The 16,764-nt window shown below is 53.8% G+C and overlaps 1 protein-coding gene and 1 non-coding gene across 3 annotated transcripts; both read right to left on the bottom strand.

Annotated features, from left to right (window-relative positions):
* Positions 1-6,980: 6,980 nt before the first annotated feature.
* On the bottom strand, positions 6,981-12,957 carry LOC136142501 (melanoma-associated antigen D4). 2 transcript variants are annotated; one of them, XM_065900701.1, is made up of 11 exons: positions 12,748-12,957; positions 11,672-12,502; positions 11,081-11,287; positions 10,912-10,975; positions 10,604-10,683; positions 10,122-10,213; positions 9,402-9,481; positions 9,275-9,317; positions 8,787-8,849; positions 7,687-7,846; positions 6,981-7,415 (listed from the first exon to the last, which is right to left on the bottom strand). In XM_065900701.1, the coding sequence occupies exons 1-11, from the start codon at positions 12,955-12,957 to the stop codon at positions 6,981-6,983; spliced, it is 2,265 nt and encodes a 754-aa protein (XP_065756773.1). The 2 variants fall into 2 exon arrangements, with proteins under 2 accessions (XP_065756773.1, XP_065756774.1); XM_065900702.1 differs by having other exon boundaries at positions 7,687-7,801.
* On the bottom strand, positions 8,048-8,176 carry LOC136143170 (small nucleolar RNA SNORA11). The gene has a single exon (XR_010657867.1). It is a non-coding gene; the product is annotated as a small nucleolar RNA SNORA11 (small nucleolar RNA).
* Positions 12,958-16,764: the final 3,807 nt, after the last annotated feature.

The raw sequence follows: 16,764 nt of genomic DNA, 5'->3' as shown, positions 1-16,764 counted from the left end.
CTTCCTTTCCTTCCTCCCTTTCTTTCCTTAATTTCTTGATTTGCTTTTTCATTTTTTCTTTCACCCCATTCCCTTGCCATCTTATGTATTGCTGACGTAGTTTTCAGTATTCCATTTTAATCTACATATTTATTACTTATTCCTTTTGTTTTATATTTAAGTGGTTCCTGTAGAAGAGTATACTATACATATTTAAATTTATTTATTTATTTATTTAAACATCTTTATTGGAGTATAATTGCTTTACAATGGTGTGTTAGTTTCTGCTTTATAACAGAGTGAATCAGCTATACATATACACATATCCTCATATCTTCTCCTCCTTGCGACTCCCTCCCACCCTCCCTATCCCACCCCTCTAGGTGGTCACAAAGCACCGAGCTGATCTCCCTGTGCTATGTGGCTGCTTCCCACTAGCTATCTATTTTACATTTGGTAGTATATATAAGTCCATGCCACTCTCTCACTTCGGGCATTTCATCTTCAAAGAATAAGATTCCTTACACACATGTATGCCTTTATTTTTATAATCCCATCTATTTGCTTTTGTTTCCATACAGTTTATTTATACATATATTATATCCCCGATAATGCATTGTTATTTGTCTTGAAAACATTCAGTTAACTCTTAAAGAAAGGAATCTTTTAGAAACCCTTCCCCTCCCCCCCTCCACATATTTAACCATTTCTATAGGTATTTGTTCCTTTGTGTTGATCTGGGCATAAATTTGGCGTGGTTTTCATTCATCCTAAAGAAATGCATCCAGTATTTTCTATTGTACAGGCCACTGGTGGACAATTCTAGTACTTTTTTTTTGTTTGTTTGACTGAAAAAGGCTATTGCATCATTATTTATTTTATTTTATTTTTAAATTAATGTTTAGTGACATAGACTTCTTCTGGACATCCCCTTCTAGGAATTTCAACACTTACTTGTATAGCTTCTTGTAACCACCATCACAATCAGTATTCAGAACATTTCTGCAACCCCCAAGAAGTCCCCAGTGCTATCCATTTGTAGTCATGCTCTACCTCCATGCCTAACCATGGCACCACCAATTTGCTCTCAGTCACACTAGTTTTGTCTTTTCAAGACCATCCTACAAATGGAGCCGTTTAAAAAGTAACCTGAGACTGGCTTCTATCACTAAGCATGATGTTACTGAGTTTCATCCACGTTGTTGACTGTATCAGTAGTTCGTTCCTTTCTACCACTGAATAGTATTCAATTGTATGGGAATAATGCACTTTGTTGAAGGACGTTTGGGTTGTTGCATGGTTTTGTTGATTATGAACAGATCTGTTGTAATAAACGCTCGTGTACAGGTTTTTGTGTGAACTCACGTTTAACCTGCTCTAGGGGAAATACTTCAGGGGTGAAGTTGTTGGTCACGTGGCTAAGTGTAAGTTTAACTTCATGAGAAGCAGTAAAACTCTTTCCATAGTGGCTGTGCCACTCTGCATTCCCATCAGTAACCTGTGGTAAATCCAGTTGCTGCCCATCCTTAACATCCTTTGGTATTGTCAGGTGTTTTTTCCTTGGTTTGTTTCTTTGCTTGCTTCTTTCTTTCTTGTTTTGTTTTGGGTTTTGTTACGTTTTAGCATTTTTAAATAGGAAGACAGGTATTTCACCTTAGTTTTAATTTGCATTTGCCTGAGAGCTAGGGAAGTTGAACATCTGTTCATGTGCTCAGTTGCCACCTATATATTCTTTTTATTGAAGTTGTCTCTTCAGATATTTATTCCACTATTTTCTTTCCGTTGAGTTTTGACAGTTCTTTATATATCCTGGATACAAGACCTTTGTTGGATATGTAATTTTTAAATACATTCTCCCAGCCTGGGATTTGTTTTTTCAAACCCTTAACAATGCCTTTCACAGAGGAAAAGAGTTTTTGGGTGTCATACCTGAAACATCCTTGCCAAACTCCAGGTTGAAGATTTTGTGTTATTTCCTTCTAAAAGTTTTACAGTTTCATGTTCCTGGTTTATATCTAAGATTCATTTTTAGTGGGTTTTAGGATAAGGTGCGAGGTTCTTTTTCTTTTAGATGGACGTCCAGTTGCTCCCACACGTATGCTGAAAAGCCAATCCTTTCTTCATTCAATTGCTTTTGCACCTTGGTCCAGAACGAATTGGCCATATTTTGTGAAACTAGTTCTGGGATCTTCCCTCCAATTTATTTAATTGTGTGTCTGTTGCTTCACCATCGTCACACTGACTTTTGTTTACTGTAGTTTTATAAGTTTTAAATGAGATAATGTGACTCCAATTTTATGCTTCTTGTCACAGTTGTTTTGGCTATTTTAGTTTCTTTTACTTTTTGTACAGGCTTTAGAATCAGCTTGTTTATACCTACAAAATGAAAACGTGCTGCTGGGATTTTTATTGGAATTGCATTAAACCTATCGATAAATTTAGGGGGAACTGACATCTTTACTACGGTCAATATTCCAATCCATGATCGTGGTATGTTCTTCCGTTTATTTAGGTCTTCTTTTATTTCTTTCCTCAGTGTTTTGCAGTTTACAGAATGCAAATACTATGTGTCATTTGTTAGATTCACAACTAAGAATCGCCCTCATTTGTGAGTGGTATGTGGTGTTCCTCTCTTAAGTTTCATTTCTCCCAACGCTGTTTTACTAGTATCTAGAAATATGATTGATTTTGTGCTGTAATCTTGTATCTCGCACTCTGGGTAAATTCACCTACCAGTTCTAGGAGATTTTGGTGTATTTGTGTGATTTCAACAGAGACAATCAGCTTGTGAATTGGAACAATTTTAATTTAGTCTACTGATTTGTGCCACAGCATGGATGAATTTCCAAAGCATTGAAGCAGAGGGAAAAAAAGGCAGACACAAAAGGTTACATATTGCATATTTATGTGTATAACAGGCTCTCGTAAACAGCATTCTAACCTGTAAGCAATATAGAGAGGAGATCAGTGGTTGCCTAAGGCTGGATGTGGATGGTAGGGAGTCACTGGGATGGGGCACAAGGGAACTTTATTAGGTGATGGGAAATGTTCTCTTTCTTGACTGAGGTGGTGGTTACATGGGTGGTAGCATTTGTCAAAGTCCATGGAACTGTACACTTAAATGGATACAGTTTTGGTGGCCAGTGACTATTAGTTTCATTTGGAGGAGCTCAGTTTGCAAATGAGCGAACACCCAAAACGTGGACCTCTGATAAGGAAAATATTCAAGGCTTTAGCAGTCATTGCAATGTTCTCCTTGTGGGCAGCAAGCAGGGGAGTCTCGCCAGCCTCTGCAGGCCTCCGAAACCCACACACACACAGAAGGACAAAGCATGCTTCTGACAAGAATGTGAAAGTACAGCTGAGGTTGGACATCGGGAACGCCCTTCTGCATTGATTCTTGCCCTTGCCCTTGTCCCTCCTGCCTCTGAACCTTGTGCCTGGGGCCCTTCCCCCCACGCCCCCCCCCCCCCCACCGTGTTGGGAAAGGAAGCAAGAGGAGGAGATTTGTGAGGGTGGCCTGATCCCAGGGCTCATCCTCTGTGTCCTGATTCTGGGTACTGGGACCCCTCAGTGTCCTAAAGAGCTTCAGAGACAAGCTTAAAGATAATTTGTAGCTGCTGCCTTCCCGAAAGGCCCATGATTATCTGGCTTTCAGCTCTCTCAGATTCCTGGCTAAAAGCAGTGCGCTGCTCATAGTGAAGCTACATCTTCCCACGTCTTCCCTCCCTGCTTTCAGAAGGCTCACTTTCGCCTAGACCTGATCTCTGATGCCTCCTCCGTCCAGGCTGCCTGAAGTAGCCACATGCTCTAATCGCTCCTGTTTTCCGGAGGCCTCCTGCAAATGAAGACTTCTATGGACAGTGTAGGGGAGTTCATTTGCTTCACACCCTCATCAACTCTTAGTATCCAGTCTTTATAGTTTTCTTCTTTCATGTGGTCATTGGGTGTGTGCACCCCATTTCACTTCTTGAACTTTGTAACCCGTGGGTAGGTCACCCGTTTCAAAATATATTGCATGTATTTGCTGAACCCCATACTAGGGCAGCTGGCCTGGAAAGGGACTGTTGTGTCACCCTCAGGTGTGCGAGTCCATTTCTGATGAGGATGCTGAAGCGTTGGCCTCTCCAGGACACAGGAGTGAGGATGTGTCGGGAGGCTGGGTGGGCAGTGGCAGGCCTTAAAAGCCCACGATGAACCTCAGGGGCAGGGAGACCGTGAAGGGTGGGGTGCTGGCTCAGTGAAGGGAGATGGGGAGCTGTATGGGTTGCCCGGGTGGTCAGGAGGGTGGGTGTCTGCAGAGAGGGGTGAGAGTTGGGGGTGTCACCCCACGACACTGTGAGTCCCTCGAAGGCAGTGGCAGCAGACTGCAGTGGGCAGAGCACACATTTGGCCTCAAAGCGTCCTGGGCTCGAGTCCCAGCACTGCCCTCTTCCTGGCTGTGGGACGTGGGGCAAGTGTCCTCCCTCTCCGAGCCTCAGTGTCCTCATCCATGGAATGGGCCTGATCATCACCTCCCATCAGGGCTGTCTGGTGAATGACGTCAAGGCCATACGAGTAGTGGCCTGCGAATATTCAGAACGACTTTATACATAATCGTCAGTAACTGGAAACAAGTGAATCGGTGAGTGCTTGTCCATCAACAAGTGTCCCAGGAGTCAGAGGGCACAGGCCTGGGCTGGGGAGAAAGCTGCGGGAGCTGCCAAGGTGCACGCACACCTCAGCCACGGCCCCGCCGCATAGTAGGGCCTCAGAAAACAGTTGCTGAGACCTGTTGTGGGCCTTTGTGGAAGGGCTGAGGTTGGGGCCGGGAGGGAGGCCTGCCTTGGTCTCATGTTTGCCCTGTGGGTGAGGAGGTCAGCCGTCTTCGAGGTGACCATCCTCAGAGATTCAGGCCCCTTCCAGGTGCAGGTTTCTGGGGGACCCAGTGTCTTTCCGCGATCCCCAGTGCCCTCCTTCCTCCCTCCCCACCCTGCTCTCAGCACTGCTCCCTGCAGAGTGTCGGGGAGCAGGGCCCAGGTGAAGACAACCATGGGGAAGGGGGTGGAAGGGGAGAGTGCTGCAAGCCTGGAGGCCTGGGGAGGTGGTACCTTCCCCAGCACCCTGTCTCTGAGGGCTGCTCTCTCCTCCTTTCTAGATGAGCTGCCTTATCTCAGGTGTCCTCTGAACACAGTGCTCCAGCTCATCCCTGTGGCTTGTGGTGAGTGCCCCACCCTTGTCCATGACAAGGCAGGTGCCTACTGCGTGCACAGCAGGGTCCTGGGAGGTCCCAGGGCAAGGGAACCAGAAACATTCCAGTGTCATTCATCATGCCAGGGCTGGGTTCCCAAATCCCGGGCCGTGGACCGGGAAACCTGCACCTGGAAGGGGCCTGAATCTCTGTCGGAATCACAGAGTGTCCACAAGGCCAGGCATCAAGCCCACAGCCAGGGAGGCAGAAATCAAAGCAGCAACAAATAAGGCAGAAACCCGCGTGAAGCCTGTCTTTAGGGGAGGGGGGTCCATACAGAGCCTGCTTCCTGGGGGTGCGGCCTGGGCCGTCCCCTCAGCAGGTCTGCACTAGAGGTGCAGTGCTCTGCTGCTGCTCTCTTGCGATCGTTAATACATTTTGAGCCAGGTGACCAGAGTTTCTGTCTTCCACTGGCTCTGGCAAATGATGTAGCTGGGTCTGGGTCAGGATCCGGGTCTGGCTGAGGGAGCAGGACCACTTCTTGGGGCAAAGAGGCAAGCGGGGGGTGGGGGAGCTGGGCGGGCTGGGGTCCTTACACTACTCTCTCCTTCCTCTTAACCTGGAGCCCTGTCCTCCAAGCTGTGGACGTCACTGGGGGACCCAGAAAAGCCCGAGATGGCCCCTTCCTGCTACGGAGTCCTTCCCAGGGTTCCAAAGTGTCTCTGCCCTCACTGTCGTGCACCTGGGGAATGAGAGTTCTAGCCTCCGCCCCCGCAGGGATCACGCAGCCCTTGAAGACACAGAGACCTAGGCTGGCCTTGGCCTCGCCGGGAGAGCCCTGCTTCCATGGAGAAGAGCCCCGGAGCCTCCCAAAGGGCCTCGGGTCATGGTCACAGGCAATGGGCTGTCCAGGTCTGCCTACAGCTTTCTTTCACTGAATCGGCTCTTGCGGCAGTAATGGCTCCTCCTTCTACCTGCTGGAGGGGTGAGAGTGTCACTGTGAGGCCTACCTCATTGTCCTTAAGACTCGGTCTGAGGGAGGAGGTCCTGAAATGGTGTGGATGATGAGGGAAGGATTCCAGGACAGCGCCTCCAGAGATGGGGCGGAGGTGGGTCCTAGGGGATGTCTGTGGATCCCGTCCCTTGGTGGGAGGGACGGTGGCACCGGCTCATGGCCCTCCACCCCACCCCTTCTCCTGAGGACCCCCACTGGCATTTAACCGGGGCCACACAGTGTAAGAAATCATGAAACTGTATGGACCGGAGCCCCTGGAAACCCTTGGCCTCCACACTCAGCTGGCATCTCCGCGCGTCCCAGTGCCTGACCCAGCCACACCCGCCTGCCTTTTAGGGAGAGGCGGCCCCCGCCTGTCCCGGAGGGCCTGACCACCGGCCACTCAGAGCCACACCTGCCCCGGAAAAGGAGAAGACGTCCGACTGATTTTGCAACTTTAATGCAATACTGATACCCAAAACACGACAGCACGACAAAAAGCACACAGGAAAGCAGGAAGGGCAGAGAGCGCGTCATCTGGCATGCCATCTTCCATGGACGGGGAGTAGCTGCCTAGAGTGCTCTGTCGGGGAGGGGGCAGAGGAGGCACTCTGGCTCAGCAGGGGGCTGCTGCAGCTCCTCAGCGCTGCCTGGAACCGGGAGACACAAAGGCCAGAACACAAGGGTCAATACAGGTGAACCGTCAGGGATAGGAAGAACAAACTGAGTGTCCCGTCAGGCTCTCTTCGTTCCCCCATGACACCCCAGGCCTTCCCCTGACTCCTCCCAGTCCCTCCACACCCCATCCTTCAGAGTCTCATCTAATGACCTCCAATCTTACTGAATCCAGGAGAAGAAGCTGGCACTGGTTCTGGCGGCGTTTCTGGTCCGGATGGTGGAGCTGGTGCTGGGGCCATCGAGCATGCTGGTGCTGGCCGCACCATTGGTGCCACTGCTGACGCCAGCCCTCCAGGTGCCTCTCCTGTTGGCACGGTTGCTATTCAGAATGTACTGATGGTATCTGGCCCAGAAAGCGAAGGGGATCCTGGACCAGGCGTCGCCAAAATCTCCGTCCTCATCCCAGGTCAGGAGCTCGACCTGTATGTCGTCCCAGCTCCACCGTCCAATCAGAGCTTCCTCCCCGATGTTCATCTGGGCCCTCATCTGGGCCCTGGCATGTTCCTCAGCCATATCCACATCCATCGTCTTGAAAGCATCATCCACAGCCTCCAAGAAATGAGCCCTCCATTCCCGGGGGTCTCGGTTCTGATACTGCGGTGGAAGAACAACAGCCGTCGGAACAGCTACCCCACCTCGCTCAGCACCTGCTTCCTGCCATACGCCCTCCTGAGCGCTTTGCAAAATCATGATAGAAACCCACACGACTGGAATCGGGCTCCCATTATTCTGTGCCAGACCTGGGATTTCGCCCCACCCACTCACTACGTCTGTGAACTTGTGTCAGTGACTTAGGAACCTTTCTGGGCCTCAGCGAACCAACGAGGTATGGGAAACTCCAGCCAGAACAGAGGCTCTGCCTTACCTGGGCGATGAATCTCAGCACCCTCATCTTGCTGGTCTCGTGGCGGGCGCGCAGGCCCCAGAGGAACTCATACTCGGGTGGGCTGCTATTGGGGATCTTCTTGTATTCCAGGTACCTGCGTGAGAGAGGAAAATAAACTTCTGCTTCCAGCCAGGCAGACCTGTTGCTGCACCAGTGGCTCCCAGGTGGCCCCTTCCCAGCCCCGAGGCTGCAGCTTGGCTGCCGCAGGAGGCCTGCCCTGGCCCCGCAGCCCTTGCCTCGCTCCCACGCTCACTCCCAGGGGTTTCTGCCTCCAAAACTGAGGTGCTCACACCCTTAGGCCACTGGTCCTGCCCAGCAGCCACGTGGAGGTGCAGGGGGCACGTGTAGGGTATTTGTTCATAGGAAGGCCACGAGTTTTGTGCCCCTTGTCACAATAACCCAGGTTCCTGTTGGGTGTGTTGTAAACAGAGGAGCCATTTCTTCAGGCCCCCTGCTCTGAGCACACCCCACCATGGGGCTCGTCGAGCACGGCCTGGCTGAACCCTGGGACAGTCCACCCTAGAAAATGACTGTACAGGAAGAAACAGTCAACCAAGAGCAGTGGACTCCATGCATACTCTCGACCATCTGCGTGTGTGTGTGTGTGTGTGTGTGGTGCGGGGGGCGGGGGTGGTGGTGGTGAACATGCATAGGGGCCTGTGTGAGGGCACATGAGATCTCCAAGCACCGAGGATGGGGTGGGCCTGGGCTAGAAGGTCAGCGGGGCTGGACTCCAGGCCCAAATGGGCCTTATCCCAGCCGGAGCCATGTCAGGCTTCCACTCTCTGAGCCCCAGGCTCCTGAGATGTAAAGCCGGGGACACTGCCTAGAGGGCAGGTGCTGAACGAGATGGGGGCTGTACCACCCCACCCGGTGCTCGCAGTCAGCATGTGCTCCCTTTCCCCAAGCCTCCCTGGAATTGCCCTCCCCCCAACGCTCACATTCCCCCCCACCCCACACTCACACCAGACACCCATCCCTCTGGTGTTAAGACATGGGCTGGGGAATGGCTTCCTCAGGCAGAGCAGCACACGAGGAAGGCCTGAGTGGGAGGCAAAGTGAACTCAGTCGATACTCACTTCTGCTTCACAAAGTCCTCTGTAATGAGTTTCCTCAGATCGCCCAGGAATGGGTGCCTCACCCTGAGTGCAAGGAAAGGAACGCATGACTAGAAACAGTGGCAGTGCCCGGGGTGGGCGGGAGCACTCCCAGCAGGACTGAGAGCTTCCCAGCCTGTGGGGTGTCCCCATGGATGCCTGGGCCGGCAGCAGAGGCCAGATGGCCACTTGTCAGCGACGCCCCAGGGACGCCCCAGGGGGCTTTGACGGAGCCCCCAGGTCCGATGGTTTCTCTTAGTTCTCATCTGGGAACAGAGAAGGCACACGGAGCAGAGGGGGTGCTCAGTGTTCAGGACCGTTTCCCCACGCACCCTGGTGGGACCCTTTGCGCTCTACCTAGTCCAGGACGCCACGCCCCGCAGAGGCCACTAGGCCACTGCAATCCCGGGGCCTCTTGTGCCCAAGGACAGACACACTGAGGAGTGGGAGCCGAGAGACCCCAATCATACCCGGGGCGCAGTCCCATCTTGCGTAGTGCCTCCCAGAGGACAGCTGCGAGGGGAGATGAGGTACAAGAGTTTAGCACACGAAGGTGAGACGGCGGGCAACCCCCCAGCTGCAGGTCCAGCCACTCACCCTCGCTGGCACGGTTGCCGTTCATGAAGATGACGCCCAGAATCACCAAGAGGAGACTCAGCCTGGGAGTGTCCTTGGTCCTGAAGGTGTAGAAAGAGGGATCCTGTCCAGCAGCCATTTGCCCGGAGGGACCACAGCCAGCTCACTCAACTAGCCTCTCCCAGATTGCTGGGCTACAGGGCAGCTCCTCCTACTCTGTATGGCTTGCGCTACCTGGTCCAGACAATTCATTCCTCGGCCTGAGACTGAGTCCCTTCATCCATCAAATGGGGATGCTAACACCTCCTCCCAGGGCTCTGCCGAGGATGGGGTTAGGCAGGGAGCAAACGGTTGGCAACCCTGTGTCCAGAGGCACATCCAGACCTTCCCTGCCCTTTGCGCATTGCGTCGGGAGCACAACTCCACTGGAGAGCACCCCCACACCCCCGTCCCCCTCCCGAGGCCCACTCTGCCAAGCCCTGGCCAGGACCTTAGCAGGGAGAGGCAACCAAGGAGCTTGCTTTCCTAGAAAGATGGGGGTGGGGAAGGGTGGGCAGGGGCGAAACCCGGAGAGCAGCAAATCCTCGGCCCAGGCTACTGCCCCTGCCAGCCCTTAACTGCTCAGCACCGCTAACTCTGGGTGGGAGCCGTGCTAGGCCCCCCAACCCCACTTTCCCGTTTCTCTGAGAGGAGCGGGGAGGCACCACCAAGGAAGGCCACCACCCTCCTGTGCTCTCTCACTTTCCCAGGAGGCGGGCTGACGAATCCCGTGTGCAGACAAGAATGTAGAGGTGTTCTTCCTTGTCGATTTCCTTCAGGTGGATCCCAAACTTCTACATGGGGGAGAAAACAGAATGTGAGATCAAACATCCATGTTGGGTGTCCTGCAGGCAGTCACTCAATTCCCCGTTAGAGCTTTTCCTTGGCGGGGAGCCCCAAGCCCTGGGGGAGGAGGAAGAAGAGAGGCCGCAGAGGAAGTACCCTGTGGGAGCACTGACACTGGCTGAGACAATGGGATCCACCTCAGGAGACCACAGACACTCAGTGAGCACGAAGGGCAAGAAGGAGGGAAGGAGGCAGGCAGAGGAAGCTCCCAGGTGGAGAGGCCAGGGAGGGCTTCCTTCCAGAGCACATAGTCCTGCCCTTGGGCCTCGAGGGGATGCAGGGGGCAAGGGTTCCCTGCAGCCCCTGCTCCACAGAGCTGCCCCCGGCCCCGCACCCACCTTTTCCAGAGTGTACGTTGCTCGTTCAATGATCTCAGGGAAATGTTCATCGTATTCTCGGATGACATCCTTCAGCATGTCTGCAGGAGGGGAGGGGTGGGCAAAGCACCGAGACTGAGCAGGGGCCACAGAGCTGCAGCTTTTCTGTCAGCCCTGCTGAGGGGAGCACACTCAGGACCCCACACCGTGCAAATGGAGCCATCAGCCAGGCCTGATGTGTGTGTGTGGGCATCTGCTGGGAGGCCCACAGGGCAGGGTTGTGGGAGGGGGGAAGGGCAGAGCTCAGGGAGGGGGCACAGGTTGCCCACCTGAGCGCTTGATGGGGATCTTCTTGTAGTCTTTAATCATCAGATATTTCACCAACTTATTTGCCTGGAGAAGGAGGGAGCACACGGGTAGACCAAGGCGTGGGCGACCTCAAAGAACAGGCCCGCAAGGGAGGAGAGGAGCGAGATGGGGGAAGGGCAGGCTTCTTACCCTCTCTTGCAGAAGGGTCACATTGCGGGGTGGCAAGCACAGTACGTGCCTTGAGGGTACCTGGGACCTCAGGGCCATGGGGGGCCGAGGGGCCATCTGAGGCCGCACAGTCGTCAGTGCGGGCTGCGATGCCCTCCAGGTCGGTGGGACCGCAGGAGGCTCTCTCTCCTCCTCGCTGCTCTCATATTCGTCATCCAGGTGCTTGGACTGTACCATTAGACAGAGGAGAGACTCAGGGCTACCAGGCTACCCGTGCAAAAGCACCTGGCACACATCTTAACCAGAGCAGGTACTTGGAGATAAGGGTAGTAGGAACAGCGGATGACACGTGCCGAGTGCTTACTAAGTGCCAGGCACTGAGCCAACCGCTTCTCCCTCCAGGCCCGAGGGTAGGGACTACGTGGAGTAAAAACATGCTAGTCAACCTGTCTTGGAGAAACATGCACAAGCTGAGAGAAGAGGGGAGGGAAGGAGAGGGAAGGAGAGGGGAGGGGAAGGGAGGGGATGCGGGGAGGGAGAGGAGGAGGCGGAGAGGAGAGGGCCCAGAAAGCAGGGGAGCAAGGGGGGTTGGAGAGAGCAGGGAGGTCTCACCTTCTTTGTCCTCTTGCCTCCCATCCTGGCCCAGGGCTCCGCACTCTGCTGAGAGGTGGCAGCTGCACCCTCAGGCTCAGGGATGCTCGTGGCCATCTTGGCCTTGGCAGCAGCTGCTGCCACAACATTCTGAGGCTCCACCCACCGAGTCTTGGCGAGAGCCTTCCCAGACTTGGTCGTCTTTGGCCGGGTGGCTGCCCCCTCCCCGGCAGAGGCTGCCTGGGGCCCCCCGGAGGCAGCACTGGGGCCCTCTGTGGCAGCCTCTTGGGCCGGGGCGGGTCTCTTGGGGCGTGGGAAGGCCATGCCACTGACACCTGCCGGCTGGGTGAAATCAAAGACATCGTTCTGACCCAGGAAGGCTGTTTTGGGCCGGGTGGCATCCATCTCACTGGCACGCGGGGCCTGGGAGAAAGCACAGGCCGTACTAGGGCCCTCGGCAGCAGCCTCCTGGGCCCGGGAGGATGTCTGGGGCTGCGTGGACCTTGCTGGAGCCCCGGAGGTGGCCATCTCGCTCTTGACTAGCATCTGGGAGCTGTGCGGAGAAGCAAGGCTTGTCTCAAGGGTGGCTGCCTGAGCCTCGGCAGCGGATGTCATGGGCTGGGTATCGCCTCCTGAGCCCTGGTCTGTGGCCACTGAGTGGTTAGCGACCACCTGATGGTAGGTGGCACGGGCAGCAGCAGCAGCGGCCCGAGCAGCTTGGTTAGAGGAGGCGGCCCGGGCTACGTTGGCAGCACGGGCAGCCGGCTCGTTGGCAAGTGTTTCTGGATCCATCCGAAATGCCTCCAGCAGAGTCCTGGCCAGCATAGGGTTTTCAAGTTCCCAGGGCTCATTCTGCAAGACCAGGGAGGGGAGGGCAAGGCAGACAGCTGTACGCACTCGCCCTGTGCTGGCCAGCCCCCGACCAGCCCCCAGACCCTCCCAAATCTCCCTTCTCCCAGCAGGAGAGGGAAGGTTTGGTGAAGCTGGGCAGTCCTTCCCCATTCAACTCCAGCCTTCACCCACCCCCTCCTCCCATCCTCCCTGACGTCGCAGGAGGGAAGGCCCAGGGCTAGCAGGTGGCCGACAAGGGGCCTCACCGCTAAGATGCGAAAGCCTGGACCCAAGCTCCCAAAGGCTCTGAGGATACGGATGTCAAAGCTGGTGAGGGCTCCGTAGCCTCCAAAAGCACCAAATTCTTCATAGTCGTTGCCTTCAACCATGTCTTCCTCCCCGACTTCATCACTACCCTCGTCCATGTCTTCAACGTTGTACCCTTCAGATTCTTTGTGGTAGCTTCCCTCAGCCATGCTGGGGGTCCCAAGGAGAAGAGAGCTCAGCCTGAGAGGGACGGGGAGGCCTCTTCACGGGGAGGGGTGCAGGACCCAGCAGGAGGCCGGATCTCTCAGGAAGTGGGGAGCTGCAATCATCAGGTTACCAGGCAGTGTAAGGTCGGGGTGGGTGGGGGAGTGAAGGCTGCTGGGGTAGATTCCCTCAGAGACAGAGCCCTAAGAGAAGGATAGAGGAGGTTGGAGGAGTCCCTACACTGAAAGGGGAGTTTAGGACAGGCAGGCTCCCCGGCCCAGCGGCCGGATTTGAACAAGGGGTGCATTGGCAGGCCTGGGTCCAAAGAGTCCCATAGGAGATGCATTGAGAGAGGGAGAAATAAAGCGCCTGAATTTAATGCCTGGAGCAGGGGGCCAGGACGGTGGGGAGGAGATGACATGAGAGGGCTGAGACAAACGGGGACCGCTGGAAGCTCTGGGAAAATGAATCCCAGGGACCCTCTAAGTGCCGGTGGGGGGATTCAGCTGATTCAGGTCTAGGTTGGGCTCATACAGGAGCGCTCAAGGTGTATGGGGTGGGGGTCTTCGGGCTAGGTGAGGCTCGAACTGGAGCGCTGGAGGTCTCAGAGGCCAGGACTGCAACTCCAGGAAGGGGGCAAAACGTTCAGTTCCACTGGATTGATCTCAGAGTGTTTGGGGTGGAGGTGGGGCCTCCGCTCTAAGGAAGCTCAGCACGGAGCACAAGGGTCTGTTAAAGGGGTTCGGATGGTGGGCTCCGGTGTAAGGAGGGCTCAGATCGGGGAGCCTGCGTCTGACGGCGGTGGAGGGGGGAGGCTCCTATCTAGACCGCGGGTCTAAGGGGGTTCAGGTTCTGCGTGCTTGGGCTTTGTTCAGATCCGGGGGCGGGGAATTGGGGATGGGGAGGGCACAGCGTACCCTCGTTCCACTCGCTCTCTCCCGGTCCTGTCTGGGGCTGGATCCTTACCTTCCCTGGGGCTCCAATGGCGTCCGTCCTCAGCACCAGGAACCCCGCAGCCGCGCCCTCGCCTACTGCTGCCAGCACAGCAGCTCCGACCACCCCGCCCCTTTTCTCCGCGCAACGCGCCCCCCCTCCCCGCCGCGCGGCTGAGCAGCCTGCGCATGCGCGGACCCCTCCAGCCGGCCCGCTTTCCCAACAAAAGCCTTTCCTACCAGGTCCCCTGTGCGCATGCGATTCCGCCAGTGGGTGGGCGGGGTGGGGGGCGTTTTCTCCTTCCCGCCAGATTCCCCTCACCGTTCCCCACCTCCGCCTCCGCGCCCCCGACCGCAGGCGCGGGCACTCACACCCTGTACTGCGGTTCCAACCCATCCATCATATACCCTCAGTCCCCCCACTTTTGCACAATGCTTCTCAGCCCTGCCCTCCCCCTTGCCTCTAAGCTCCTCCAGTGTGGTCTGGAATGCACTGAGCCCTGCTTCCCCAGCGTGACCCCTAGGTCACCAATACAGAGGTCTCTAGCCCAGTCTGCAACTGCAACAAGAGAAATGGAAATGGCGAGAGGACACCAGTTCCCTTTGTGTTCCCCTCCACTATCCATCTCTAGGGCCCCCAGACACACTGGGAACATCTGCTTCCCCAGCCACTCTTCATGCAGCTTGTGTGTCACAGCCTGAGCTGTGCTGGGCATTATCTTCCTCTCACAGCAGCCCTGGGAGGTGGATGTCAGCATCCCCATTTTACAGATCAGGAAGCTGAGGCACAGACGGACACATCGCACGACATAGACAAGGCCACAGAGCCAGTAGGTTGAAAATGCAGAATTTGGGCCGGGGTCTCGCTGACTCCAAAAATCCATGTTCCGCTAGCACTGGCCCCGGGGACTGAGGCACCCTCCCTTCTTCAGTTTGAGCAGCAGATCCACCCCACCTCTCCTGCCCTGTCAACATCTGTCCCAACAAGCCAGGTTTCTGTTCTCTGAGACCTAAGCTCACTCTCTGCATTCCAGGGGGAACAGGTAGGAGCCCCAGGCCCACCCCTTGCCTGCTCTATGTGGGTCCATCCAGGTGTGAGAATTGCTCCTTGGGGTCCACTCCCTGCTCCGACTGTCAGGCCTCTTCGCTGTGAGTGGCACAAACACGCTGCCTGAGGCCTTCCTGGTGCCCACTGGAGCAGCCAGGACAATCAGGCACTTGTGTGTCTGAGCCATGGCAAGCCCTGATTCAGAGTAAATGTTTCGCCTGGTTCCTTCCATGGCTGGGGCCTGGGGCAGCTGTGATCTTGTGGATAGAAGCTGGGCTGGACTTCCCAAATTCCAGGGACGGAGTGTTGGACCAGTCTGTCGCTAGCTGTGTGCAAGCCCGCTTGGGTCACTGGACATCTCTGAGCCCGGTTTCTCAATATGCAAAATGTGAGGCAAAAGGAGAACTTACTGGGGTCCTACCTAAGGACACACATGCTGCTGCACTTCCAGAATGACTGGAGAAAATGCTATGTTCCCACCTCAAATTGCACTTCTATTTTTTTACAAAGAAACATAGTGGACTTTTATATTCGTTTTTATATCAGGCTGTCCACCCCTGTGTCTGAATGGAAGCTATTGCTAGGACCAGAGCTTTTACTCTCCAGTGACCAACATCAATTCTGCCTGTCTGGATGGCTTTCCTCAGCTGTTGCATAGCAACCTTCCCTGTCAGCTGCTTGTGTCTCTCAGCCCTTCCTGTGCAACACGTTTCTGTGGGACGTGACCAGACCTTAGAAGCGAAAGCCTTGACAAACCGCTATACGCTAATAGAAAATGCTATGTTCCCATCTCGTTTTGAAACTGTGCTTTTTTTACAAAATCCATAGTGGACTTTTATATTTGCTTTATTTTATTTTTTATTCTTATTTTTTCTTTTTCTTTTTTTTTATTGAGATATAATTGACATATAACATTATATTAGTTTCAGGTGTACAACATCATGATTCATTATTTGTATATACTGTGAAATGATCACCACAATAAGTCCAGTTAACATCCATCATCACACATAGTTACAATTTTTTATGAGGAGAACTTCTATTGTATTCGTTTTTATACCAGCCCCCCTATATGCTAGATGCTTTATAACTATATATGCTAATATGCTTACAACTCCCAAATCTACAACCCCAGTTCGAACTTCAGCTTTGAGATCCAAATCCATATATTCATTCGTCTACTTGACATCTCCACTTGGATGTTTCAAGGGCTCCTCACAGTGAGTCTGTCTCACCGTGGTATTGCTATATCCACCACTCGCACACACTCACGTCCCCCATCTCTCTTGTTTTTAAAACTCCCATCTTCACAATCTCAGTAAATGACACCATGATCCACACAACTACTCACTCCAGAAAATGGAAGTCAGCTACCACCACTGCCCTTTTCTCATACACTGCACCCAGATGGGAAACCTCTGCAGCTCTCCAGGGCTACCTCAGTGTGCAGCTCTCTCCCCTCCATTACCCCCAGAATATTCTAGTCACACTGGCCTCTTGGAATTCTCAGCTCTGTCTCCTTCATTTATTCACCTCTGTTTGTGTTCAGTCTCCCTGTGCCGTATCCAGGCAAGAAGTTGAGGGGAATTGGGCAATCCTGGGGATCACCTTTTTAATTTCCCTTATCTTGGGGATCAATGTCCTGCATGGCTCGTGGAGCCACGACATAAAGCTTTATAACTTTTTTGGTTTATAGATATTTAGGTGGCAGAGCACATCGGATTCCTGTTAATTCATCGTGGCTGCAAGTATAAGTATCCATCCTGGTTTTTAATATTTTTTTAGTGACTCTTATGCTTTAATACGTATCCAAGTTGCTATGCACAGTTAAT

Source organism: Phocoena phocoena, chromosome X, assembly GCF_963924675.1.
Source record: "Phocoena phocoena chromosome X, mPhoPho1.1, whole genome shotgun sequence".
Lineage (NCBI taxonomy): Eukaryota > Metazoa > Chordata > Mammalia > Artiodactyla > Phocoenidae > Phocoena > Phocoena phocoena.
Note: the sequence above shows the minus strand (reverse complement) of the source record. Positions and strands in the feature narration are given on the sequence as shown.